Genomic DNA, 27,272 nt, shown 5'->3' with positions numbered 1-27,272 from the left:
AAATATATTATCTTTGAGCGGGTAAAAAAGGATCCTAAGTCTCGTTTACATCCGACCACCACTAGGGGAGAGCGGGCTATGTCTGTTAGCAGACCGGACATGTGCCATCCACCTGCCTGCTCAGCGGCAATCAGCGGACAGATCCCCTGCTGAGCAACAAGACTCCTAGCAGAGACCACCCCTTGTGGAAAGGGCCTAATGCATACATCTCTGCCCTGAGCCTGGGTTCACACTTTTGTGAACACAAACATCGCATGTAATTTGCGCCCGCACTGCTGTGCCGATCACATGCGATCTCTGTGCAATGTGAGTTCAGCCATACAGATGTATGGCTGAACTCTCATTGGATTTGCATAAAAAAGGTGCAGGGATTTTTTATTTTTTTTCCCTCACTGGAATCGGATTGCATGGGTATTAACACCCATGCGATCTGATTCCTGTCTGAATCCACAGTTCGCACTGCGATCTGTGAACCGATCTGGGGGTGTCTATAACATTGTATTGACACCTGCAGCGATTCAGAGGGCAGTGTGCCTGCAGAAGAGATCCGATGTGGGAGCCGGCACTGGAATTGAGCTGGTTCCCGCATCGCTATAGTGTGAACTCAGCTCAACCAGGGATTTAAAATCCAATAACTTAAGCTATGTGAGATGGATACAAAAGGTGTAGCGCTTAAATGTAATTCTAAATCCCATATAAAAAAATACAAAAACTTCCTGTGAAAATCAGAATGGTGAGCAAGATGTGAACTTGGAGTGAGAAATGCCACCACGAACTTAGGGAGGCTTACCGGAACGTTTGAACCCACAAGAACATATGTTCTGTGGGTCAAACAGGCTTGTGTTTTATGAACAACCAATGGGACTGGACACTGGGATCCTCAAAAGACTCCAACGGGAACTCGAAGCTGTCCTCAGTATAGTAGGTGGTAGTATTGATGTTTCTCATGATAATGGTAACCAGGTGAATGTGTCTATAGCAGATGAATTCTGCAGATGGATCTCCATAGGAATACCTGGATGACGTGCTGTGTCTGAAGTGTCTAATAAGTTGTGCTGATATGGAGGACAATCATAGAGCGATGATATGAGTCTCCTGTAGTGGGGGTGGGGGGTAGGTGACCCCCATCCACCTCTCAGCTGAGTGGTGGATGCAGGACACCTACCCCCCACCCCCACTACAGGATGCCAGTGTCCAGTCCCATTGGTTGTTCGTTCAACACAAGCCTGTTTGACCCACAGAACATATTTTCTCGTGGGTTCATATGTTTCGGTAAGCCTCCCTAAGATCGGTGGTGGCATTTCTCACTCCAAGTTCACATCTTGCTCACCGTTATGATTTTCACTGGAGGTTTTTGTATTTGTTTATATGGGATTTAGAATTACATTTTGACCTATAACTTTTTTAATTTTTGTATTTATTTTTTCACTTGGACTTTTCCTTGGACACTCATTACTAGTCAGTGGGTTTACTCATATTTGTATTTTCATTTTTGTTTTTTCTTATTAGTGATTATTGGGGTTCATTACTCATTTGTTTCACATTTATTGTTGCATTATGCTTCACATAAGCGCTACACCTTTTGTATCCATTTCTATTGCATTTATCCAATTTGCTGTGTTAGCTGCTATTTCTCTTAGGCAGGGAATTATTAGGAATAATTAGGAATTATTTGTCACATAAGCTATGTGAGAAACTCTTAAATGTCTTTCACAATGGAACAATGCTAGAAAATTCTGCATATCTTGCTCAGATCCTCAAAATGTATCAAGCATCAAAAGACTAGTATTAATTTGTCTAGTGGTACAGGACATATCTATCCTCCATATTTTGTGATATATATCACAAAAGCATCCATATGTCCACCTCCTACCCCACCCCTTACCCATGATGGTTTTCCCTCTCTGCTGCCTTCAATCCCCCCACAACCCCTACCATCGTAAGTGCTGCCTTGTCTTTTAATTTTCTTTACTCACCCCTCTACATTCCTGTCCTTTACTTACACCCTGTACTTTCTTCTCCCCTTGCTATTTACCTCCTATACCCCTTGTTTTTGGCACAGTGGTTCCCATGAAAAAATACCCTGGGGTTATTGTACCCTTGGATTTCCCTTTTTATTTTAATTGCATGGTATACCGCCTAGATTTTTTATGCATTCACCTTCTACACATTCAAAATATTACCTGGCCGTTAAATGGAATGCCCAGAAATACCTGTATATTTATGATTTATTTTGTAAAAGAATGTAATTAACCACTTCACAACCAGGCCATAGTCAAGACAACCTCAGTTTAAAGTGGAATACCAGGGTTATGGCTACAGCAATAACAGCTATTCTGTTTTTTTCAGCCGGCGATTCTTTAACCACTAAAAGTGATCTGAGCTGATTAGCTGCTGGATCACTTTTAGAAATGGTGGGAGGGGTTCCTCTAATCAATATGTATATAATATATAATTTTTGGGGGTGCTAAGTAATTTTCTAGCAAAAAAAAAAAAAACACTGATTTTTACATATGAAAGAAGTGTCAGAATTGACCCAGAAAGCAAGTGGTTAATCTGTATGTACTTCAGGTTAAGATTGTGTACCATGATATTGCTATATGTAATAGAACTAGTAGCTGAATGGTTGCCAAAAGGGTTGCACCGATACTAATATCGGTGCCAATAACAAGCATTTGCATGAGTACTTGTACTCGTGCAAATGCTCTGATACTTGACCAGATACCTGCATCCTCAGCGTAGCGGGGGGGGGGGGGGGGGAATGGGGCAGCCTCACAGATGATCGCTGCAAGCAGTTACAAGCACCAATCTTCCTGTATATCTTTTAATAAATCAGCTGACAGCTGCTTCTCCTCCTCCTCCATGGCTTTCAGCTGCTTGATTAAAAGGTATACAGGGAGACTGGTGCTTATAACTGCCGTCCTGACTGTCCCCTGTGTCCTCTTGCGGCTCCCCGGGTCCTCCTCCAGGTCCTCTGCCTACTCCTCAAGTCTGCTCTTGTCCTCCTCCGTGCTCCCCCTCCATGTCCTTCGTCCTCCTCTGTGCTCCCCCTCCGTGTCCTCCTCCAGCCCCCCTCTGTGCTCCCCCTCAATGTTCTCATCCATGCTCCTCCGCCCCCTTTGTACTCCTCCGGTCACCCCCTTGTCCCGTATCTGTCAGGATGGAGAGCGGAGGAAGGAGTCGGTAAATGTCATTTAACGGTTCCTTCCTTTTCTGGATTAACGGTCAATAATCACTGATTCTGGCCACTCATAACTGAGCACTGTTTACGATAGCTCAGTTTATGAATGAACAGGAGCTCCTGTCCATTCATCTTTAGTGCAGCTGAGGCCCCTGAGAAAAGGGACTGGGGAATCTGTGTCCTCAGTCCCTTTCCCTGTCTCAAAGGGGAGATGTCAGGAGTCTGATATCGCACCAAAGCCCCTCAACAGGGCTGCTAAAAAAAAATTTAATATTTTTTTTTTTTTTAATGTTAAATTGGTAAAAATCACTGACACCGTTCCCATTCCCCCCCCCCCCCCCCCCCCACAAAAAAGAAGGCATAGTAAAAAATAAAAATAAAAAACGACTGACACAGTCCATGCCTCATCAGTGCTGCATATTAGTGCCACTGTCACATGACATTAAAAAAAAGTATCGGTAATGGGTATCTGTGGGTACTTGGGGGGTGAAAAAAGTATCTGTACTTGTACGCTGCCTTAAAGTGGTATCGGTGCAACCCTAGTTGCCAACATCCCTAAATTACATGTGTATACAAAAAGAAACCCTCATGATGGGACTTTAGCGGCAACACGTAGATTGCACAATGAAATTGTGACTTAAAGTACATTAAAATGTTACAAGTTCTTTATTAGTACAAATCCTAAAGCGTTACAATACATCTTTAAAAATTATTTCTAACAAAATATATCTGATTGCAAGATACTCAGACTTCCAATTGAAGTTAAAAACGTTATTGCATATAGTTCTACATGCGTCACCGGGGAATAGTGGAACCAATGCCCAACGTGTGAATCACTGGGGTCGAACAAATCACACCAGAGAGTTATGTATATGGTAATCTGAAGTGCCTAAGCAGTGCCAATAGTTTGGAAATATCTTCTATTACATGGTAGTCAGAGGTTGGAGAATGTTGATTTAAGTGGCATAAATATTATATTGCACCATCCAGAGTTTAAAGATCAATACATGTGAATAACTGTATGGGCAGAGAAGGTTATGCACCCCTGAAGATGGTATTGTCGAAACGCGTTGGAGGTTTACCATCTGACTCACATCATTGGTGATTTCAATTGGAAGTCTGAGTATCTTGCAATCAGATATATTTTGTTAGAAATAATTTTTAAATATGTATTGTAACATTTTACGATTTGTACTAATAAAGACTTTGTAACATTTTAATCTACTTCAAGTCCCAATTTCATTGTGCAGTCTACTTGTTGCCGCTAAAATCCCATCATGAGGGTTTCTTTTTGTTTACACATGATATTGCCATACGTTTTTAATCTGAACATCAGTCTCTTACAGATGAGGAATTTAAAAAAACAAATTGGTCAAAATCGCTATTTGTGATTGCCATTTAAGGTTAAACTTGGGTTTCTTTGCAGGGACAAGACTGATGAAAGAAGTAAGACCATGTCAAGGAGAGGCCCTGGCAGGCCCAAGAAAAGAAAGCATGGAATCAATCCTTTGTTTTATAAAGAAGAGAGAATGAAAAATGGCAGCAATAGAAGGTATGGCTGTAGTACAGACTAGCACAGAGGTGTAGTGTAGAATCTGCAGTGGTTCCCTGTTAGTATAAGTTACGCCTCATGCACGTTGGTCTCCTTTGTTTATACACAAGGAATTGATCTGAAAAATATAGGCAAACTTTATACTTCATAGTTCCATTTTTTTCTGCATACAAATTTACTTTACATTTGGTTACGGTGCCTTCAAAAAGTATTCATACACCTTGAAATTTTGTCAAGTGTGGCGAGCATTTGTTTTTTTTAAATCAAATAATTTTATTTTTTATTTTTATAATTATACATACAAACAGATAATATATCAAATATATTCATTGAATATCAGAAGTTATCAAATAATATATAAAAAAAGAAAAAAAACATAAACCAAACAAACCTTGCACCTCTCGTATTTAACTGGCTTATCATATAATAGCCAAAACATAGTAGGAGCATAAATACAATCTACTTATCAAATTAAGCTCCCTTAATATCAATCGTCAAACTATGGAAGCATCCTCCCTGCAGCTTCAGTTTATCTTTCTTTTGCATATTAATTTCTTCTTCTTCTCATCTATTCCACTTCCTTCTACCTCAGCTCCTTACTCCCATCTATCTCCATTGCCTTTACTCATCTCTTTACTTTTGAGGTGTACCTATATGTTTATACGTTAATTTTTCTCTTAAAGCGGGGTTCCACCCAAATTTTGAACATTATCTCTATGCATTCTCTTCCTTGCCTAGATGCTGACATGCTGTGTAAAAAAATTGAAATCGCCGTAATTACCTTTTTTTTTTTCTAATCTTCTTTGCACTTCCTGGTTTTCCTCCCATGGGAGTAGGCGTGTTTCTAGCCTCTCCCAGACCTCCCACAGTCCCCTGGGAGCTAGTCTCAGGCTTCCCAACATGCATTGTGCAACAGCGTCATCACAACATCTCGGTGAATGCTGGGAGCACAGCATTCACCGCATCCAGGAAATACATGCTTGTGGGCTTCAAATGCCCACAATGAAGATGGAAACCGCCTTTAGTGAATTTTATAAGTTATTCTTTACAATGAAATCGGACACAGGCGGACTTATTACACAGAACATGTGAGTAGATAATCATGAGAAGAAAAGTTTGTGAATGAACTCCAAAAAAAAAAAACGATAGATAGGTGGACCCCCGCTTTAAGTATATAATTAAGTTTCTTAACCCATTGTTTATGGTTTGGAGGATCAGCAGATTTTTTTAGAATAACTTTACGCGCTATAACTTTACAGCAAACTTGTCCACATAGTGTACATCTCTACAGGTAATGTTCCATCAGGTATTATTCCCAATAGTGCAAATTTGGCCATTCCTATTATCTCAGTGAAGCATAGTAGGTTTAAGGTTGTGAATATTTTTTCCCAGTAACGATGGAACTTCGGACATCGCCAGAGCATGTGGAGAAGAGAGCCATTAAATAGAGAGCATTGCGGACATAATGGTGTTGTGTTTTTTCCCCAAGCATGGAGTTTTTGTGGGGTATAATGATCCTTATGTATAATAAAAAGCTGAGATAGCCTTTGAGAGGGCGAAAGAGATATCTTGGGAAGTGTTTTCAGAGCTCATGTCCAGTCCACCTCGTCTAGATCTCCTATATCATCTTGCCACCGGACAAAGCTATTTTTATGTTTTTCAGTATTCTCTGTTATTTGTAAGCTTGAATAAAGATCTCCTATTAATCTTTGTTTTCTCACCGGCACTTGAGGTTGCCTTTGTTAATATTTTAGAGTGTTCATGCTATAATTGGATTTTTAAGCTTTGAGTTTGTAATGCATGATGTATTTGAAGATATTGGTAGAAGTTTTTATTCGTTAACTGATAATTGGTCCTTTAATACAGTAAAAGGAAGTAAAACATCCCCTTCATATAGCTGATGCAAGAGTATTATGCCCACCTTTTTCCAATCTGAGCATTCCGAGAGTCCACCCAGTTCATAAAGACAAAAGTTATCCCATATGGACATATGTTTCGTATACCCTCTATGCTGAGTGATATTTCGCACTGCTTCCCAAATCCTGTGAATCAAGTAAAAAGTAGGGAACCCCCTTTTGTTATAAAAATGGTGAACTACTATTAGTTGAACCAGAGGATATTTTTTAATTGGGATGCTATTATCTTCTGTGTTAGGGTCTTCCATATCCACTACCTCCCAGCCATGCCAATGTTGTAGTTGTGATGCAATAAAATATAATCTTACATTTGGTATCGCAATTTCCCCCCCTATCTATGGGCTGTTGTAATATTTCTAATCTAATTCTGGGTTTTCCCCCCTTCCACACAAAATCCCTAAAAACCGAATCAATAGTCCTAAACAATCATAGCGTCAGCCTTGTGGGACAATTGTGCAGTACATATAGTATGTGGGGCATCCACACCATTTTCACCACGTTCTCTCTCCCCGCCATAGACAATGGAAATTTACTCCCAAGTTTTACTCTGTTGTGTAAATTTGGCAATACGAGGGAGTATATTCAGTAACATTCGATGTAATTACCACTCCCAAATATTTAAATGATGTAACCAAGGCCAGCTGATGAAACTGGCGTGGATGTCCCACATACCTAGGATCCACAAACATCACTACAGACTTGTCCCAATTGATATTGAATCCTGAAAAGGATCCATACAGATCTATTAAGGACATAGCTGCAGACAAGGATGGGCCCATATCCCCCAGAAACACTAGAGCAGGGGTCCTCAAACTTTTTAAACAGGGGGCCAGTTCACTATCCCTCAGACCGTTAGAGGGCCGGACTATAGTTTAAAAAAAACAAATACCTATGCACACTGCACATATTGTATTTTGAAGTGAAAAAACAAAACGGGAACAAATGCAATATTTAAAATGAAGAAAAAGTAAAGTTAAATCAATACTTACCAGTATTCGATTCAATGGGAACTATGGGCCTGCTTTTGGCTAATGAGATGGTCAATGTCCGGTTCCATATTCGTCACTGCTAGTCGTAACAAGTGATGCAAGTGTGCATCAGTTAGTCTAGGTCTGGTTGGAGATTTCAGGTGTTTCATTCTGGAAAAAGTCTGTTCACAGACATAAGTGCTGCCAAAGATGGTTGCCATTTTGAGTGCATGGTTCCTGAGAATAGGATATGTCTCAGAGGGGAGAGATGCATAAAAATTAGGAAGGCTGCTTGTCTTGAATGCGTCTTTCAGAGAGTCACAAGTCTGCAGTTCAGCCAATTCCATTTGGTAAATTGTATCCACATTTTCAATGTCAATAGAAAATGGGTTACGGAAAAAATGTCCTGTTCATGGAGATGAAGATCTTTAAATCTACATTGGAACTCCTTTTGCAACTTTTCCAGTGAATCCACACATGTTTTGTTTGGGAATGCAACCAATGTTTTTTCCGCTAACAAGTTTTGAGTTGTGGGGAGATGGCAGAAGTTTTCCTCCTTCACTTGTTTGATGAGGAGGCCTAATTTTACTTCAAATGCTTTCACATGTGATTGCATATCACAGATGAGCTTCCCCTTTCCTTGAAGTTGCACATTGAAACTATTGGGTAGCTCTGTTACATCTGTCAGAAAGGCAAGGTGCCATTTCCATTCTGCATCATTGAGCTCTGGTACTTCTTTGTTTTTTGAAAGCAGAAAAGCTGTAATCTGTGGAAGTAAGGCATGAGCTCTAATGAAGTTAACACAAGATACCACAATTTTCATAAGAGTCCCACTTCAATGATTTACTACACAGCGCTTGTTGGTGGATGAGGCAGTGTATGGCTATTGGATGAGAATGGTTATGTTTGTCCATCTCTTGGTTAATGCGAGCATTTACTCCTTTCTTAGACCCCACCATGCTAGGAGAACCATCAGTTGTCACACTGGCTAGTTTAGCCCAGTCCAGCTCCAAACCATTCACAGTTTGGCAAACCTTTTCATAGATGTCTTCTCCTGTAGTTGTTCCTTTCATGGTTTGCAGTGCAATGCTGATGCAAATTGTCTCCCATTTCTTCAATCCTTCGTGTAATTGTAGGTCCTGAAAGACTCACTGTATTAAATAAATCGGTCTTCTCTGGACACATCTCTTTGGCAACAGAAAGAAGACATTCTTTTACAAATTCTACCTCCACGAATGGTCTGCCAGTGCACGCTATTAGCTTGGCAACTTGAAAACTTGCTCGCAGTGATGAAATATTTAGCTGCTTCTGCTTCACAAAAGTATTTTGCTGAGTTGTCAATGTATTTTTCAGTTTTAATATGTTATCTTTTCTCACTTCTCCGACCAAACAATCATATTTATCTTTATGATGAATTTGATAGTGTCGACGCAAATTGTATTCTTTGAACACAGACACTACATTCTGGCATATGAGACACAGCTCTTTCCTTGTACCGCATGAAAAAGTAATCATAAGTCCACTGTTCTTTGAATATCCTACACTCCGAGTCAATTTTTCTTGACATCATTCTTTCCTAGGGATTCCAAATTGCTATTAGTAAAATACATACATATATATATATATATCGCTACAAAAACAATATACCAGCAATAACTTTGCCCACACAGAGACAATCAATGCAGTCTGATCAGTGCCCATCAATGCTCACCAACGCAGCCCAATCAGTGCCCGCTAGCACAGCCCAATCAGTGCCCGCCTCACCATCAGTGCAAGCCCCCCCTCACCATCATTGCAAGCCCCCCTCTCAGCCTTACTGTGCCAAACAATGTCTCACCAGTCAGTGTGTGTGCACATCGGGCATCTCCTGCTGCTGTGTCACGGCTCACTGTGAAAAGTTCAGGTGCGCTGTGATAAAAGTCCCGCCCTCCTCCTACCTAGACCAGCTTGTGGCCCATTCTATCTCAACACTCCAAATCAGTCCATCATATCTAAGGCACCCCAAAGTGGACCACCCTAACCACAGCACCCCAAAGAACCCCACACCAGCGGGATGCACAGGGGGAGGCAGTGGGGTGAGGGGGGGGCTGCAGAGTGGTCAGAAGGACAGTGGGAAGGAGAGGGGGACAGTGGGAAGGAGAGGGGGACAGTGGGATGGAGAGGGGGACAGTGGGATGGAGAGGGGGACAGTGGGATGGAGAGGGGGACAGTGGGATGGAGAGGGGGACAGTGGGATGGACAGGGGGACAGTGGGATGGACAGGGGGACAGTGGGATGGACAGTGGGGTGGACAGGGTGACAGTGGGGTGGACAGGGGGGGGACAGTGGGGTAGAGGGGGGGGGCAGTGGGGTGGACAGGGGGACAGTGGGGTGGACAGAGGGGGGGACAGTGGGATGGACAGAGGGGTGGACAGGCGGACAGAGGGGTGGACAGGCGCACAGAGGGGTGGACAGGCGCACAGAGGGGTGGACAGGCGGACAGAGGGGTGGACAGGGGGACAGAGGGGGGGGCCAGTGGGGTGGACAGGGGGACACTTACACTGACTGTCTGCCCGACCTCTTGGTCCTCACTTGTTCTTAGTAGGCTGTTGCATGAAGCCTGCGCTCTCGCTGTCACTCTTCTTCCTTCTCACTGTCCTGGGACAAGGCGAGTGTCCCCTCCGCGCCTCCTCCACGCCTCCTGTCTGCCACGTGAGTAAGAAGACGTGAATCCGCGCGGTACTGTGCTGGAAACTACAAAGGGGGACAGAGGGATGGACAGGGGGACAGAGGGATGGACAGGGGGACAGAGGGATGGACAGGGGGACAGAGGGGGGGCAGTGGGATGGACAGAGGGGTGGACAGGGGGACAGTGGGATGGACAGAGGGGGGGACAGTGGGGTGGACAGGGGGACAGTGGGGTGGACAGGGGGACACTTACATATATGGACTTGCCTCTGACTCTCTCCCCGACCTCTTGGTCCTCACTTGTTCTTAGTTGGCTGTTGCCTGAAGCCTGCGCTCTCGCTGTCACTCTTCTTCCTCCTCACTGTCCTGGGACAGGGCGAGTGTCCCCTCCGCGCCTCCTGTCTGCCACGTGAGTAAGAAGACGTGAATCCGCGTGAGACTGTGCTGGAAACTACAAAGGGGTACAGAGGGGGACAGAGGGATTGACCGGGGGACAGAGGGATGGACCGGGGGACAGAGGGATGGACCGGGGGACAGAGGGATGGACCGGGGGACAGAGGGATGGACCGGGGGACAGAGGGGTGGACCGGGGGACAGAGGGGTGGACCGGGGGACAGAGGGATGGACCGGGGGACAGAGGGGGGGACAGAGGGGTGGACCGGGGGACAGAGGGGTGGACCGGGGGACGGAGGGAAGGACCGGGGGACAGTGGGGGGGGCAGGGGGACAGTGGGATGGGCAGGGGGACGGAGGGATGGACAGGGGGACGGGGGGGGGATGGGGGGGGGGACAGTGGGGTGGACAGGGGGACAGTGGGATGGACGGGTGGACGGGAGGACAGTGGGGTGGACAAGGGGACAGTGGGGTGGACAGTGGGATGGACAGGGGGACAGAGGGGTGGACAGGGGGACAGAGGGGGGGACAGTGGGGTGGACAGGGGGACAGTGGGATGGACAGAGGGGTGGACAGGGGGACAGTGGGATGGACAGAGGGGTGGACAGGGGGACAGTGGGATGGACAGAGGGGTGAACATGGGGACAAAGGGGGGGACAGAGGGGTGGACAGGGGGACAGTGGGGTGGACAGGGGGACAGTGGGGGGGACAGAGGGATGGACAGTGGGGTGGACAGGGGAACAGTGGGATGGACAGTGGGATGGACAGGGGGACAGAGGGGGGGACAGTGGGGTGGACAGGGGGACAGTGGGGTGGACAGGGGGACAGTGGGGGGGACAGGGGGACAGTGGGATGGACAGAGGAGTGGACAGTGGGATGGACAGAGGGGTGGACAGGGGGACAGTGGGATAGACAGTGGGATGGACAGAGGGGTGGACAGGGGGACAGTGGGATGGACAGAGGGGTGGACAGGGGGACAGTGGGATGGACAGAGGGGTGAACATGGGGACAGAGGGGGGGACAGTGGGGGGGACAGAGGGATGGACAGTGGGGTGGACAGGGGAACAGTGGGATGGACAGGGGAACAGTGGGATGGACAGGGGGACAGTGGGGTGGACAGAGGGGACGGACAGGGGGACAGAGGGGATGGACAGGGGGACAGAGGGATGGACAGTGGGGTGGACAGGATGGAAGACATCCCTGTCTCTTCCCTCTGGACAACGAAAAAGGGTCCGATACAAATCCATTCACCTGTATCCTTACACTTGGGGAGTCATACAAAAGTTATATCCATTTAATCTGCTACCAAACCCATAACGTTTTAAGCATTTCCACAGAAAGGCCCATTCCATACTGTCGAATGCTTTAGCCGCGTCAAGTGACATTATGGCTCTATTTCCCATGTTATCTGTTGGGAGTTGTACGTTTAGAAATAACCGCCTGATATTATTTGCTGTGGATCTATTAGGAATAAAGCCTGATTGATAGCAGTGGATTAATTTTGAAATACATCTTGATAGTCTAGTCGCCAATGCCTTAGCCAGCAACTTAATATCTGATGGTAGCAAAGATATTGGACGATATGAATCGAGGTTACTTGGATCCTTATCTGGTTTCAATAAGACTATAATTACTGCTTCATTCGTAGAGGGAGGTAGTGAACCCACCTCCATGGCGTAGTTAAAGTTGTCAAGCATTTCAGGTAGCAGTTATATCCCCATACTTTTTATATATTTCCCCTGGAAGACTGATCCTGGTGCCTTATTGGGTAGATTGGATACTGCATTTCTTAACTCATCCAATGTTAATGGGCCTTCCAAAGCCACCCTTTCATCATTTGAAATACTTGGTAGATCAGTGGTGTTGAAGATTCCATCCAGGGACTCCTCCGAGTAATATACCCTGCTCTTATATAGTGCCTGATAAAATTCCCCGAATATCTCCAATATCTCTGGAGTAGTATCAACCCTCTTATTTGGGGATAAGGATTGTAATTCATTTATATATGATGCCGACCGTTGTGCTTTTACAATAGTTGCCAATAGATGCCCTGTCCCCTCTCCCTCCTCAAAATATGGTTGTTGTAAAAAAATCTTTTATTTTCTACCTTTTTCTTAGCCACTGCTGCATAGTGTTGTTGGCTATAAAGCCATTCTTTTTTTTTTTAATCATCATTTGGGTTGGCTATATATATATATATATATATATATATATATAAGAATTCTGCTTTCATCATGTTGTCAGCTAGTGTTTTTCCCATTGCCTGGATTGTTTCTTAATTTTTGATGTCTGCGCAATAAGGAGACCTCGGAGGTATGCTTTGAATGCATCCCAATATAATAAAAGTGAGACCAAGTTTCTATTTGTATTCTGATAAGCAATTAATTCAGTCATAATTTCTTCAGCTGGAGGAAAAAGTGACAACCAATATGGGTTCACCTTCCATAATGTACATACATACTAGAGAGAGTTTTATAACTACTAGATAAGCACAAAAATTGTCGTTGGATTATGCTGTCTCCTGAGATCTATCAGTCCCAAACTACGGCAAAGGCCGTAGGACTCGATGAGGTTTGCTTATCCGTTATATTATATATGTCTGTTTTATCAGCTATGAACTGAATATACTCTGTAAACACCTCCGTTGAATATGGCGGGGGCAAATATATATTTCCAAGCACATATGGTCGCCCTGATACTGTACAGTACAAAAAATTAATCAACCTTTACTATCCTCAATTTGTCTACATGAAAAATCCAATCCATTAGAAATAAGTATAGACACTCCTCTAGAGTATGATGTATATGTAGAGTGATATTGAGTATAAAACTGATTTCGTTTTAAGTAATGCAACATCTGAGAATTTAAGTGGGTTTTCTGAAGACAAATTATTGAGGGAGTAAATCTTCCTAGTGAAGTAAACTCTGCTTACCGCTTAGAAGGGCTACCAAGACCCCTCACATTTCATGAGATTAGCACTTCATTCAAAGGAACCACATCAAACTTTTCTCCAATAAATTAACCAAAATAATAATTAAAAAAAAAAAATCCACTATTTTTCACTCTGACCTACATCTCTCTATTTCCCTCCCCCCCAGCCCACCATCCCCATCTCCTAGTCCCTCACGGGTTCCACCCATAAAGGTGAGGGGAAAGGCACAGACAGTGGGGGGAGGGAAAGGAGAAGACAAAAGTATATTCCGAGAGGTGCACATAAATTAACATACACATATTCAACATAACCAAAAAAAAAAACACAAACATGGGGGCAATCTGATCGAGAAGGCTGCAAGAAAAAGATTAGCATTCTCTCTGCCCTCCTCCCCTTCCCAAAAACTTTCATTCATATTCCCAAAAAGTAGGAGAAAGGGGGGAAAAAATATTTTTTGGGAGTTAATTTGACTGTTTATAGTTATCCAACCACTGGGTTGCTAGTTCTGGAGATACAAAAAAATGTGTGGTGCCCTGCGCTGATACTTTAAGTTTGGCTCGAAAGAGTCTAGAGTAAGAGAGGGGGAACAAATAATTACCCATCACTTGGGAATGAGGGATGAGGATTAAAGCTTTGATAAAAAAATTATAAGATTAATTTTAAAATGATTGGTTACTTACCTAGATGCACGAGCCCTCTGACAGTTGGATCCTGGAGTACCTATAAAAAAGAGTGGATGAGTCAGTTATTCAGCAGAGCGGCGGTGACGATTAAGAAGACATACTCTCTGCATTGCACAACGTGGATTTTTACCTGCGTCAGCTGATGGATCGAGCAGCGGCACCCGGCGGGATATATAAGCATAGGATAGGTCCATCTGCCTCAGTCGCCGCTTCACTTCCATAAATCCCACCCTTTGGCGCTGCACTACTGCTGAAAAAATCAGGGAAAAAAATAATTTTTGATCTATTCATCCATATATCTGAGAGTTGTCTAGCTCTCTGCAAAATAGTATCCCTGTCTTTATAGTTCATCATTTTCAAAATCAGGGTCCTGGGTGCACCTCCCACAGGCGTTCCTCTGATGGGGACTTTATGAGCTCTTTCCACTGAGAAAAAAGAGGAAAAATGTTCTGGGCCCATCGTAGTTATGAGCCATTTCTCTATAAATTCAGCTGGAGCATTTCCCTCTACCCGTTCAGGGAGGCCTACTATTCTAATATTATTCCGGCGAAGGCGGTTCTCCATGTCTTCTAATCGAGAGTCATGTGTAGATAATTGCTGCACAAACTTATTAGAGTTCATGACTTAATTTAGGGTGTCTTCAGCTGTACTTATTCTTTCCTCAGCAGCTGTCATTCTCTCCTTAAAGATTTGCATATCTTGTCTGATTACAATTAGATCCTCTTTCATTCCCTCCAAGTTATGAGAAAGGATATTTACAGAGTTATTGCATGTAGTGATGGCTTTCAATATATCTGTGAGCGTAATTACATGCTCTGTGTCTGAAGTATTCATTATTTTTGAAGCTTTAACAGATTTGTTACAAAAAGCTTTCTCTGAGGCTCCATTGCTTGCTGTTTCACCCAGGTGTTCCGGTTGAGTTATTGCTCTGTCTCCATCTTTATTCTGGGACATATCTGGGCCAGCAGTGGTTCCCTCCATGGCTGCTCCTTGTGATGAGGTGGAAGCTGTAGACAGTTTCCTCTTTATCTGTCTCTGGTGTATGTACAAATTTCTCGAGACAAGTGGCGATGTCTTGAGATTTATCCTGCCTAATATTCTCCGTTTTCTTTTCTATACTATTCTGAGGAGCATTTTCAATTACCGACTGATCCCCGGGGTGATCCGCACTCCCCAAGTTCTTCTTTGTCCTGCGTGTCATCCTCACACTCTCTGTATTCCTGTTCCCCTCTTTCCACCGAGGGGAGAGATTAATAGACCCCCACATAAAATCAGCTTGCAATGTAGCTATAAGCGAGCTCATAAACAAGAAACAGTCCATGAGCAAGCCGGGTAGATCGTTTTAATAGCGAGGATAGATCCTGAAGTAAGAGGCGAGCATTTGTATTCAGCCCCCTTTACTCTTGATACCCCTAACTAAAATCTAGTGGAACCAATTGCCTTCAGAAGTCACCTAATTGAGTCCACCTGTGTGTAATTGAATCTGTGAAGGCCTCAGAGGTTTGTTAGAGAACTCAGTGAACAAACCGCATCATGAAGGCCAAGCAACACACCGGACAGGTCAGGGATAAAGTTGTGGAGAAGTAAGTTTAAAACAGAGTTAATGGCATAAGGAGAGGGTTTGGGACTTTATGTGAAGCATGCGACTGGATGGGCAACATGAACAAGGAATGTCTGGCAAGTACAATGTAAACAGTGTCTTATGCACATTTATATCAGAACATAAACAACATGGTTCAAATAGTTATGGTTTATTTCATATACAGTCATGGCCAAATATATTGGCACCCCTGCATTTGTCAGATAATGCACCACTTCGCCCAAAAAATTGTTGTAATTACAAATGTTTGAGCATTCTCATGTTTATTTTGTTTGTATTGGTATGACACAAAAAAGTGAGAAACAAAAAGCCAAATCTGACACATTCCACGCAAAACTCCAAAAATGGACTGGACAATATTATTGGCACCCTCAATTTAATAGTTGGTAGCACACGCCCTGAAAAAAAAACTCAAATCAGTCAGTTCCTGTAAACATCAATGAGTTTCTTAAACCTCTTTACTGGAATTTTGGATCACTCTTCTTTAACCAACTGCTCCAGGTCTCTCAGATTGGAAGGGTTCCTTCTCCCAACTGCTGTTTTGACATCTCTCTACAGGTGCTCTGAGATTTAGATCTGGACTCATTGCTGGCCAGTTCAGTACTCTCCAGCACTTTGTCTTAAACCATTTTGAGTGCTTTTTGACGTGTATTTTGGGTCATTGTCCTGCTGTAAGACTCATGACCTTTGACAGAGACCCAACTTTCTGACACTGGGCCCTACACTGCACCCCAGAATGCATCAGTGAACCTCTACCATGTTTTACTGTAGGGACTGTATTCTTTTCTTTGAAGGCCTCATTTTTTTCTGAAAACACTAGACTGATAGGCTTTACCAAAAAGCTGCAAATTTTGTTTCGTCTGTCCACAACACATACTCCCAAAAGAAATTTATCTTCCTCAGTTAAGTTTTGGCAAACTCGAAATCTGGCTTTTTTATGTTTCTGTGTAGCAGTGGGGTCTTCCTGGGTCTCCTACCATACTTTCCCTTTTCATTCATATGGAGACGTATAGTGCGAGCTGACACAGTTGTACCCTGTGACTAAAGGTCAGCTTGGGTTTGTCTGGAAAGTGGTCAAGGTTCTTTATCCACCATTCGAACAATCCTTTGTTGCAATCTTTGATCAGTTTTTCTCTTTAGTCCACATCCGGGGAGATTAGCCACAGTGCCATGGGCTGTAAACTTTTTCACAATGGTGCGTCCAGTGGACACAGGAACATTAGGATCTCTGGAGATGGACTTTTTACCTTGAAATTGTCCATGCTTTTCCACATTTTTTGATCTCAAATCCTCAAGACAATTCTTTGTTGCTCTTTCTTCATCTTCGTTTGCTCATTCTTCGTTTGGCACACAGAGACACACAACAGAAAGGTTGAGTGAATTTTTCACCATTTTAACTGGTTGCCGGTGTGATTTCTATATTGTCAGCACGTGTTACTGGATACAGGTGACTTTGATTACAAATTACAGGAGCATCACAAACTTGGAATGCAATTATTTCTTACAACTTTGAGAAGGTGCCAATAATTTTGTCCAGTCCATTTTGGAGTTTTGCCTGGAATGTGTCAGATTTGGCTTTTTGCTTTTCCACTTTTTTGTGTCAAAAGAAATAAACATGAGAATGCCTAAACATTTGTATTTGCAACAATTTTCTGGGCGAAGTGGTGCATTATCTGACAGAAATGCAGGGGTGCCAATATTTTTGGCCATGACTGTATATACACCACATAATAACATAAAAACATAATGGCATGTAATTCATTATGTTGACATTATAAAAACATGAGACTCTAGGATCCATGTTCACACAATATATAACGAAACCACACTTGATTGGTACAGGCCAGTAAAAAAGATCGCTAAAAATCTTGATAACGGGTAATAGCATCTATAAAGCTTGACTCGTTTCATGGATAACTTCCACTCTTCAGGAGCAAATGCAGAATCGATGTCTATAAAAATATTATAAAATTGAGAACTCTTGAGATAATAGCATCTATATAGCTCGACGCGTTTCATGGATAATGTTCACGCTTCAGGAGCAGATGCAAAATCAATGTCTATAAAATTAAAATTATTATAAAATTACAATGGGGTCTATCCACAAGAGAGGAAGGGGAACAAATTATTATGTGGATAGAACAATAACCATAGATTACCTAATCGCACTTACAGATTAACTATGAGTCTGGGTGAGAGGTGCTGAGAGGTAGAGGCTGACTGGGGGAGATGTATCTTTAGCCCCTAGAGCTGAGGCAGTGAACCCCAAGGCACAATGGTAGAACACCAACAAAAAGACTGGTATCCCTGAGGAGTAATCCCCCCATGTGTATATTGAAGAGTGACGTTAGACCACATCACCATGTATCTACAAAAATAAAATAGAATATGTGTAGTTATAAGTAAAAATGTTACATGGTCAACCAATAGGTGCTGCGATGTGTAAACTAAGTGCTGTTACCAAAATAGATAAGGATATGGTGATTATAGTGATGGTAAGCCTATATTGAGTATAGAGCTAAACAAAAGAAAATCCAAAGTGAAAGAAATTAAAAATGTGTATAAAGAAAAACAAGCAGACTGCCACAATACTACCTAAAATCCTTGTCAGCCCATATGGTTCGAATGGTACACAATCGCCATCAAAAAAGCACCCATAGGAAGTTAATGGTGCAGCTAAAAGGAGTATATGTGCTCCAATGTAGCCAATGGGTGGCTGCCAACATCACGCAGGTGGCTAATTAGAGGGAGGGCGCCGCCACCTGAGCATAAGTTTTGTATTGTCCATCAGGAATAGTACGGTGTAAATTGTTCCTCTTTGTAGTCCTTTTTTTCTAGCGGAGTGTCTATATTTGTTCCATCCAACCAGTACCCTGTGGGTTTGTCTGTGGGCGTTTGGGCTGGTTTTGCTTTGGCTGGAGGTCTCAGTCCTGGGAGCTGCGATGTGCATCGGGAGTCCTTCCCTTCCCCATTCGTCTTTGGCGACAATGCACACCGGGACGTCCACCCGAACCCCCACTAGACCTGTCCTGTGCCATAACCCACAGAAAAAAGGACTACAAGAGGAACAATTTACATTGTACTATTGCTGATGGACAGTACCAAAATTATGCTCAGGTGGCGCCGCCTGTGTGACGTTGATGGCCACACATTGGAGCATATATACTCCTAGCTGGACCAGTTATTTCCTGTGGGTGCTTTGTCAATGGTGATTGTGTACCATTCGGACCACATAGGTTGACAAGGATTTTAGGTAGTATTGTGGCAGTCTTTGTTTTTCTTTATACATATTTTAAATTTTTCTTTCACTTTTTTTAGCTTTATTTTTCTCTTAGCACCAGCTCCCCATTATTGGGATTCACTGTTTCACTTTTTCATCTTACTTGTTTAGCTCTATACTCAATATAGGCTTACCATCACTATATCGCCATACCCTTATGTATTTTGGTGACAGCACTTAGTTTACACATCATAGCACCTGTTGGTTGAACGTAACATTTTTACGTATAACTACACATATATTTTATTTTGTTTTTGCAGATACATGGTGACGTGGTCTACATCACTCTTCAATATACACATGGAGGATTAGTCCCCAGGGATACCTGTCTTTTTGTTGGTGTTCCACCATTGTGCCTTTGGGTTCACTGTCTCAGTTACTGGGGCTGACGATACATCACCCCCAGCCAGCCTCCGGCTCTCAGCACCTGTCACCCAGACTCATAGTTTATCTGTAAGTGTGATTAGGTAATCTATGGTTATTGTTCTATTTATATAATAATTTGTTCCCCTTCCTCTGTTGTGGACAGACCCATTGTAATTTTTAATAATTTTAATTTTATAGACCTCGATTTCGCATCTGCTCCTGAATTGTGCACATTATCCATGAAACGCGTTGAGATTTAGAGATGCTATTATCTGAAGAGTGTTCTCAATATTTTTATCGATAATTTTTTACTGGCCTGTACCAATAAAGTGTGGTTTTGTTACATATTGTGAGAACGTGGATCCTAGAGTCTGGTGTTTTTATAATGTCTATATCGTGAATTACATGCCATTATGTTTTTATGTTATGTGGTGTGTGTATGTATATGTATGTGTATGTGTGTATATATATATATATATATATATATATATACATACATACATACACATACATACATACAGTGGGGACGGAAAGTATTCAGACCCCCTTAAATTTTTCCCTCTTTGTTATATTGCAGCCATTTGCTACAATCATTTAAGTTCATTTTTTTCCTCATTAATGTACACACAGCACCCCATATTGACAGAAAAACACAGAATTGTTGACATTTTTGCAGATTTATTAAAAAGAGAAAAACTGAAATATCACATGGTCCTAAGTATTCAGACCCTTTGCTGTGACACTCATATATTTAACTTTAATTTCTTCTGACCATCCTTGAGATGGTTCTACACCTTCATTTGAGTCCAGCTGTGTTTGATTATAGTGATTGGACTTGATCAGGAAAGCCACACACCTGTCTATATAAGACCTTACAGCTCACAGTGCAGGTCAAAGCAAATGAAAATCATGAGGTCAAAGGAACTGCTTGAAGAGCTCAGACAGCATTGTGGCAAGGCACAGATCTGGCCAAGGTTACAAAAAAATTTCTGCTCCACTCAAGGTTCCTAAGAGCACAGTGGCCTCCATAATCCTTAAATGGAAGACGTTTGGGACGACCAGAACCCTTCCTAGAGATGGCCGGCTGGCCAAACTGAGCTATCGGGGAGAAGAGCTTTGGTGAGAGAGGTAAAGAAGAACCCAAAGATCACTGTGGCTGAGCTCCAGAGATGCAGTCGGGAGATGGGAGAAAGTTGTAGAAAGTCGACCATCACTGCAACCCTCCACCAGTCAGGGCTTTATGGCAGAGTGGCCCGACGGAAGTCTCTCCTCAGTGCAAGACACATGAAAACCTGCATGGAGTTTGCTAAAAAAACACCTGAAGGACTCCAAGATGGTGAGAAACAAGATTCTCTGGTCTGATGAGACCAAGATAGAACTTTTTGGCCTTAATTCTAAGTGGTATGTGTGGAGAAAACCAGGCACTGCTCATCACCTGTCCAATACAGTCCCAACAGTGAAACATGGTGGTGGCTGCATCATGCTGTGGGGGTGTTTATCAGCTGCAGGGACAGGACGACTGGTTGCAATCGAGGGAAAGATGAATGCAGCCAAGTACAGGGATATCCTGGACGAAAACCTTCTCCAGAGTGCTCAGGACCTCAGACTGGGCCGAAGGTTTATGACAATGACCCTAAGCACACAGCTAAAATAACGAAGGAGTGGCTTCACAACAACTCTGAGTATTCTTGAATGGCCCAGCCAGAGCCCTAACTTAAACCCAATTGAGCATCTCTGGAGAGACCTAAAAATGGCTGTCCACCAACGTTTACCATCCAACCTGACAGAAGTGGAGAGGATCTGCAAGGAGGAATGGCAGAGGATCCCCAAATCCAGGTGTGGAAAACTTGTTGCATCTTTCCCAAAAAGACTCATTAGATCAAACGTATTAGAACAAAAGGGTACTTCTACTAAATACTGAGCAAAGGGTCTGAATACTGAGGACCATGTGATATTTCAGTTTTTCTTTTTTAATAAATCTGCAAAAATGTCAACAATTCTGTGTTTTTCTGTCGATATGGGGTGCTGTGTGCACATTAATGAGGAAAAAAAATGAACTTAAATGATTTCAGCAAATGGCTGCAATATAAGAGAGTGAAAAATTTAAGGGGGTCTGAATACTTTCCATCCCCTAATATATATATTGTATGTGTGTGTTTATATGTGTGTGTATATATATATATATATGAAATAAACCATAACGATTTGTACTATGTTTGTTATGATATAATGTGCATAAGACACTATTTAAATTGTACTCGCCAAACATTCCTTGTTCATGTTGCCCCTCCGGTCGCATGCTTCACATAAAGTCCCAAACCCTCTCCTTATGCCATTAGCAGCAAGGGATGGAGGCACTTGACTTTACATGTCCTGTGCCTCATACAAATTCCAAACCCCTTTTCTCTTTTAATAGTTTAAAACAGAGTTAGGTTAGGTTCAATGTTTTTTAATCTGAATTATATATGATGGATCAGAACACAATAGTCTAAGTTGGTGAAGAAAGATACATACATACTATTTTTCAGAAATAAAAAAATAATTGGCATGTGCGTATGTATTCACCCACTTTGTTATGAAGCCCATAAAAAGCTCTGGTACAACCAATTACCTTCAGAAGTCATGTAATTATTGAAATGATGTCCACCTGTGTGCAATGTAAGTGTCACATGATCTGTCATTACATATACACACCTTTTTGAAAGGCCCCAGAGGCTGCAATGCCTAAGCAAGAGGCACCACTAACCAAACACTGGCATGAAGACCAAGGAACTCTCCAAACAAGTAAGGGACAATGTTGTTAAGAAGTAGAAGTCAGGGTTAGGTTATAAAAACAATATCCAAATCTTTGATGATCCCTAGGAGCACTATCAAATCTATCATAACCAAATGGAAAGAACATGGCACAACAGCAAACCTGCCAAGAGACGGCCGCACACCAAAACTCATGGACCGGGAAAGGAGGGCATTAATCAGAGAGGCCGCACAGAGACTTAAGGTAACCCTGGAGGAGCTGCAGAGTTCCACAGCAGAGATTGGAGTATCTGTACATAGGAAGACAATAAGCCGTACGCTCCATAGAGTTGGGCTTTATGGCAGAGTGGCCAGAAGAAAGCCATTACTGTCAGCAAAAAAAGAAAATGGCAAGTTTTGAGTTTGCGAAAAGGCATGTGGGAGACTCCCAGAATGTATGAAGGAAGGTGCTCTGGTCTGATGAGACTAAAATTTAACTTTTTGGCCATCAAAGAAAACGCTATGTCTGGCGCAAAACCAACACATCACATCACCCAAAGAACACCATCCCCACAGTGAAACATGGTGGTGGCAGCATCATGCTGTGGGGATGTTTTTCAGCAGTCAGGACTGGGAAACTGGTCAGAGTTGAGGGAAAGATGGATGGTGCTAAATATAGGAATATTCTTGAGCAAAACCTGTACCACTCTGTGCGTGATTTGAGGCTAGGACGGAGATTCACCTTCCAAGAGGACAATGACCCCAAACACATTGCTAAAGCAACACTTGAGTGGTTTAAGGGGAAACATGTAAATGTGTTGGAATGGCCTAGTCAAAGCCCAGACCTCAATCCAATAGAAAATCTGTGGTCAGACTTAAAGATTGCTGTTCACAAGCGCAAACCATCCTACTTGAAGGAGCTGGAGCAGTTTTGCAAGGAGGAATGGGCAAAAATCCCAGTGGTAATATGTGGCAAGCTCATAGAGACTTATCCAAAGCGACTTGGAGCTGTGATAGCTGCAAAAGGTGGCTCTACAAAGTTTTGACTTTGGGGGGTGAATAGTTATGCACATTGACTTTTTCTGTTTTGTCCTATTTGTTGTTTGCTTCAAAGCAAAAAAATCTTCAAAGTTGTGGGCTTGTTCTGTAATTTTAAATGATGCAAATTCTCAAACAATCCATGTTAATTCCAGTTTGTGAGGCAACAAAATACAAAAAATGCAAAGGGGGTAAAAACTTTTGCAAGGCACTGTATGTGTGGTGGAAAACTAACACTGCACATCACCCTGAACACACTATCCCCACCACATGGGGCTGGCAGCATCATGCTGTGGGGATGCTTTTCTTCAGCAGTGACATGGAAGCTGGTCAGAGTTGATGGGAAGATGGATGGAGCCAAATACAGGGCAATCTTAGACGAAAACCTGTTGGGTTCTACAAAACACTTTAGACTGGGGTGGAGGTTCACATTCCAGCTGAATAATGACCCTAAACATACAGAGCAACAATGGATGGTTTAGATCAAAGCATATTCATGTGTTTGACTGGGACATTTTAAGTCCAGACCTTAACCCAGTTGAGAATCTGTGGCAAGACTTGAAAATTGCTGTTCAGACGCTCTCCTTCCAATCCGACAGAGCTTGAGCTATTTTGCAAAGAAGAATGGGCAAAAATGTCACTCTAATGCCCTGTACACACGGTCGGATTTTCCGACGGAAAATGTGCGATCGGAGCGTGTTGTCTGAAAATCCGATCGTGTGTGGGCTCCATCTGACTTTTTCCATTGGATTTTCCGAAACAAAAAGTTTGAGAGCAGGCTATAAAATTCTCCGACAACCAAATCCGATCGCGTCAATTCTGACCGTGTGTGGACAATTCCGACGCACAAAGTGCCAAGCATGCTCAGAAGAAATTCCGACACGGAACAGCTTGGTCTGGTATAACTGGCGTTCGGAATGGATAGAGCACTTTCGTCAGGCTGCAATGTTAAAAATTGTTTAATGCAGTGCACTCTCTTCTTCTTTATAATGCTAGAAGAATGAAGTAGTTTTGCTGCTCATATTCACACAGAGTTCTTACAAACTTATTTCTTTATTATTTATCGTGATTCCCTCAATATATTTGGATTTGTCACATCTGACATTTTTTTTTTTTTTTTTTTTGTATTTTGTTCAAGGATGATTTTTTTTTTTTAATTTTTGGGTTTGTATTTGTTTTAAGGCTGATGTTGTTTTTTTTTTTTGTTTTACTCCAGAATATTTTTGTGTGTGTTTTGTGTGTCAAGTTACCACAACACCATTATTATCTTGTATTATTTAATCTCAAGGAGATTGTTTGGTGTCTCTTGTTAATTTCACATTGTATTTTTGAAATGTACCTGAATCCTCACAAACAAACTGTCCTTTTTGAAGGAAAACACACATAGGCGAGTATAATTGAAACACAAAATCCTTTATTAAGGGATCAGAACCAAACAAAGAGGGAGGCAACGCTGGAGAAACAGCAGGAATTGGTGAAGCCTTTGACCCCCAGGGCAGACATCAATTATTTTACTGCAAAATTGGTGGCCTGAGGAGTCCATATATAAGGGAGTGCAATCTGGTCCAGAAATCCCAGAGATCCTGAAAGCAGCAGATGACATCTGTGTCCCCAGGCTGTGGTCATACAAGAGCCTGCATCTTTTGTCAGACCAGACTGAACCCAGGGTCATCACTCTCTGGTCTTCCTTCCACGCTGTGGCTCTGGTGGTGGAGTTGTGGCAGGAGGAGGGGGAGGATGGTCCAACTCAGGTGGGTATTGGGTGTGATTTAGCCCCTCACCCCCTTAGTTAAGACTTTATAAAAAAGGTCCTCACACATGCCCTGCAGTTTGGTGGCAGCCATGCAGGCAAAGGCCTCTTCAGGAGTGGGGGTGGCTCTGAGGGACACAGAAGCCTCCTGAATGAGCCTGAGCGCTGAATCTTGCACGTGACTCCCCTTCCTGGGTCTTTGGTTTGGAAGGCGGAGGGGAGGGACCTGCGATTCTGTCAGGCTCCTACTGGGCCCAGGCTTCTCCTGGCTGCCACTTAGCCCTGCCTCCTCCTGGCTGCCACTAATCCCCGCCTCCTCCTGGCTGCCACATTCCACAGCCTCCTCCTGTGTGCCACATTCCACAGCCTCGTCCTGGCTGAGGTCTTCCTGTGTATGAAAAAGGGACATAGTTTTAGTTTTTTATTCATCAATCACACACAATTTTCACCTCATGACTGTTGCAAATTGAATGTTAACAAATATAACAGACTATCATTCTGAGCCCAGCATTTTTCATTCTTGTCCCAATTATTTTTGTCCACTACTGTCTATTGATATGTAAAACACTTTATTAAATTAGCAATTAATGATCAATAATAACATCTAGGAAACATCATTTATTTATTGACCAGAAATCTGTAGAAGAATGCTATACCTAGCTCAAGCTGGGCTCCTCCACTTCTTCCTGGATGGAAGTCCCAGGTTGGACATCAGAAGCCTCAGCTGAGGTGGAAGATAGGGTGGAAGGAAGAGTGGAGAGGGATTCCCTGACTTCAGTCTGGTCTGACAGAAATCGCAGTCTCTCATAGTACCACAGCCTGGGGACATAATTGTCATCTGCTGCAGCTCCGGATCTCCTGGAATTTGTGACCTTCTTGCGCTCCCTAAGATAAGTGCTCCTCAGGCCATCAATTTTGGCTTTTAAATAAGGGATGGTTGCCGTGGGGACCACCGGCTTCACCAACTCCAGCAGTTTCTCAATCGCTGTCTGCCTCTTTTGTTTATGATTATAATGCGGGTGTTTGACCTGCCACAGGGCAGCTCCCTGTATTTGTCTGTGAACAGGGGGAGGAAGTTGTGGTCATTGAAGCCATTCATTTTCTCTGCAAGACACAACACAAGACAAACCCTAATGTCAGGCTAAACTCTACTAATCTTGTTACAACATAGGCCTCAATTTAGAAGCAGTATAGGCCCAAGTTTAGATCTTACCTTCGTTATCATGATCGGCGCCTCCGATACTCCTTCTCTGCTCACAGATTGTACGTACTACGCACGCGTGTTACGCTTTATAGACACTGCGCATGTGTGAACCTCCGCCCGCCCCTGACGTTCTTTCTAGTCTATTCCCCGCCCCTTCTCGTTCGGCGCAGTGGAGGAAGAACACATGGCGGAGACGCAGCAGGTGTCTGATAATTACACCAATGAGGAGGAGGAAAGCCCGGAGCCTGAAACGTCCTGATCCAGAAGGAGACGATTTAAGGCAGCGAATATGTCCTTTGGGGAGATGTTGGAGATGGTGGACATCCTGAAGAAGGCCGACTATGACGGAAAGTATGGACCTTACCCCAACCCCAATGTCAGAAAGGCCAAGATCATGGCGAAAGTGGTCAAGAGTCTGCACCGGAATTTCAGGGTACGACGATCGAAAGATCAGCTCAGGAAACGGTGGTCGGACCTCAAATTAAGGGAGCACGAGCAGTACAGAAGGATCAGGAGAGTGCTGCAAAAAAGTAAGTAGTTGTCCTGTGTTCCTATTCTTTATGTTTATTACGTTCGTGCTGCTCCATGTGCTTTTCTTAACTGTTGTCCAGTTTAAAATGGCAACTTTCATGTTCATGGGCACATTATTCGTTTGTATGAAACATTGTTCGTTCGGCCTAGAACACACCATTGTTTTGGCCATATGCATTTTAAAACATTTTTTATGGCCTACTTATCTGAAATAATTTGGTTGTGTAGATGGGTTTGTAACTAGAATGAAATGCAAACTAGTTTCTGTGTAAGGAGAGGACACTCAGCAGCAGTTTTCACATCTGGACTCTGGAGCACTAGTGTGGGACACAAGAACACCCTTTTTATTAGGGGCCCCACACAGGTGCTCCAGTGTATACTATAGGGGTAACTCCATCTGTGAAGCTTGTACTGAACAGGTAAGTATTCAAGCTTGTCAAAGGACAATAAAATTTCAACATCTTGGAACTCTGCCAAA

At 43.0% G+C, this 27,272-nt stretch overlaps 1 protein-coding gene across 6 annotated transcripts in view; it reads left to right on the top strand.

Moving 5' to 3' along the window:
* Window positions 1-27,272, top strand: part of TNRC18 (trinucleotide repeat containing 18) — a 459,641-nt gene that overhangs the window by 229,145 nt on the left and 203,224 nt on the right. For 5 of the 6 annotated variants that reach the window (XM_073633134.1, XM_073633132.1, XM_073633135.1 and 2 more), the window contains one exon: window positions 4,608-4,733. The exons of the other annotated variant lie outside the window; for it this stretch is intronic. In XM_073633134.1, the coding sequence (XP_073489235.1) occupies window positions 4,608-4,733 (126 nt within the window). The remainder of the gene's footprint in view (window positions 1-4,607; window positions 4,734-27,272) is intronic. 6 annotated transcript variants of the gene reach the window in all.

The sequence above is a fragment of the Aquarana catesbeiana genome, linkage group LG06 (genome assembly GCF_042186555.1).
Source record: "Aquarana catesbeiana isolate 2022-GZ linkage group LG06, ASM4218655v1, whole genome shotgun sequence".
Lineage (NCBI taxonomy): Eukaryota > Metazoa > Chordata > Amphibia > Anura > Ranidae > Aquarana > Aquarana catesbeiana.
Note: the sequence above shows the minus strand (reverse complement) of the source record. Positions and strands in the feature narration are given on the sequence as shown.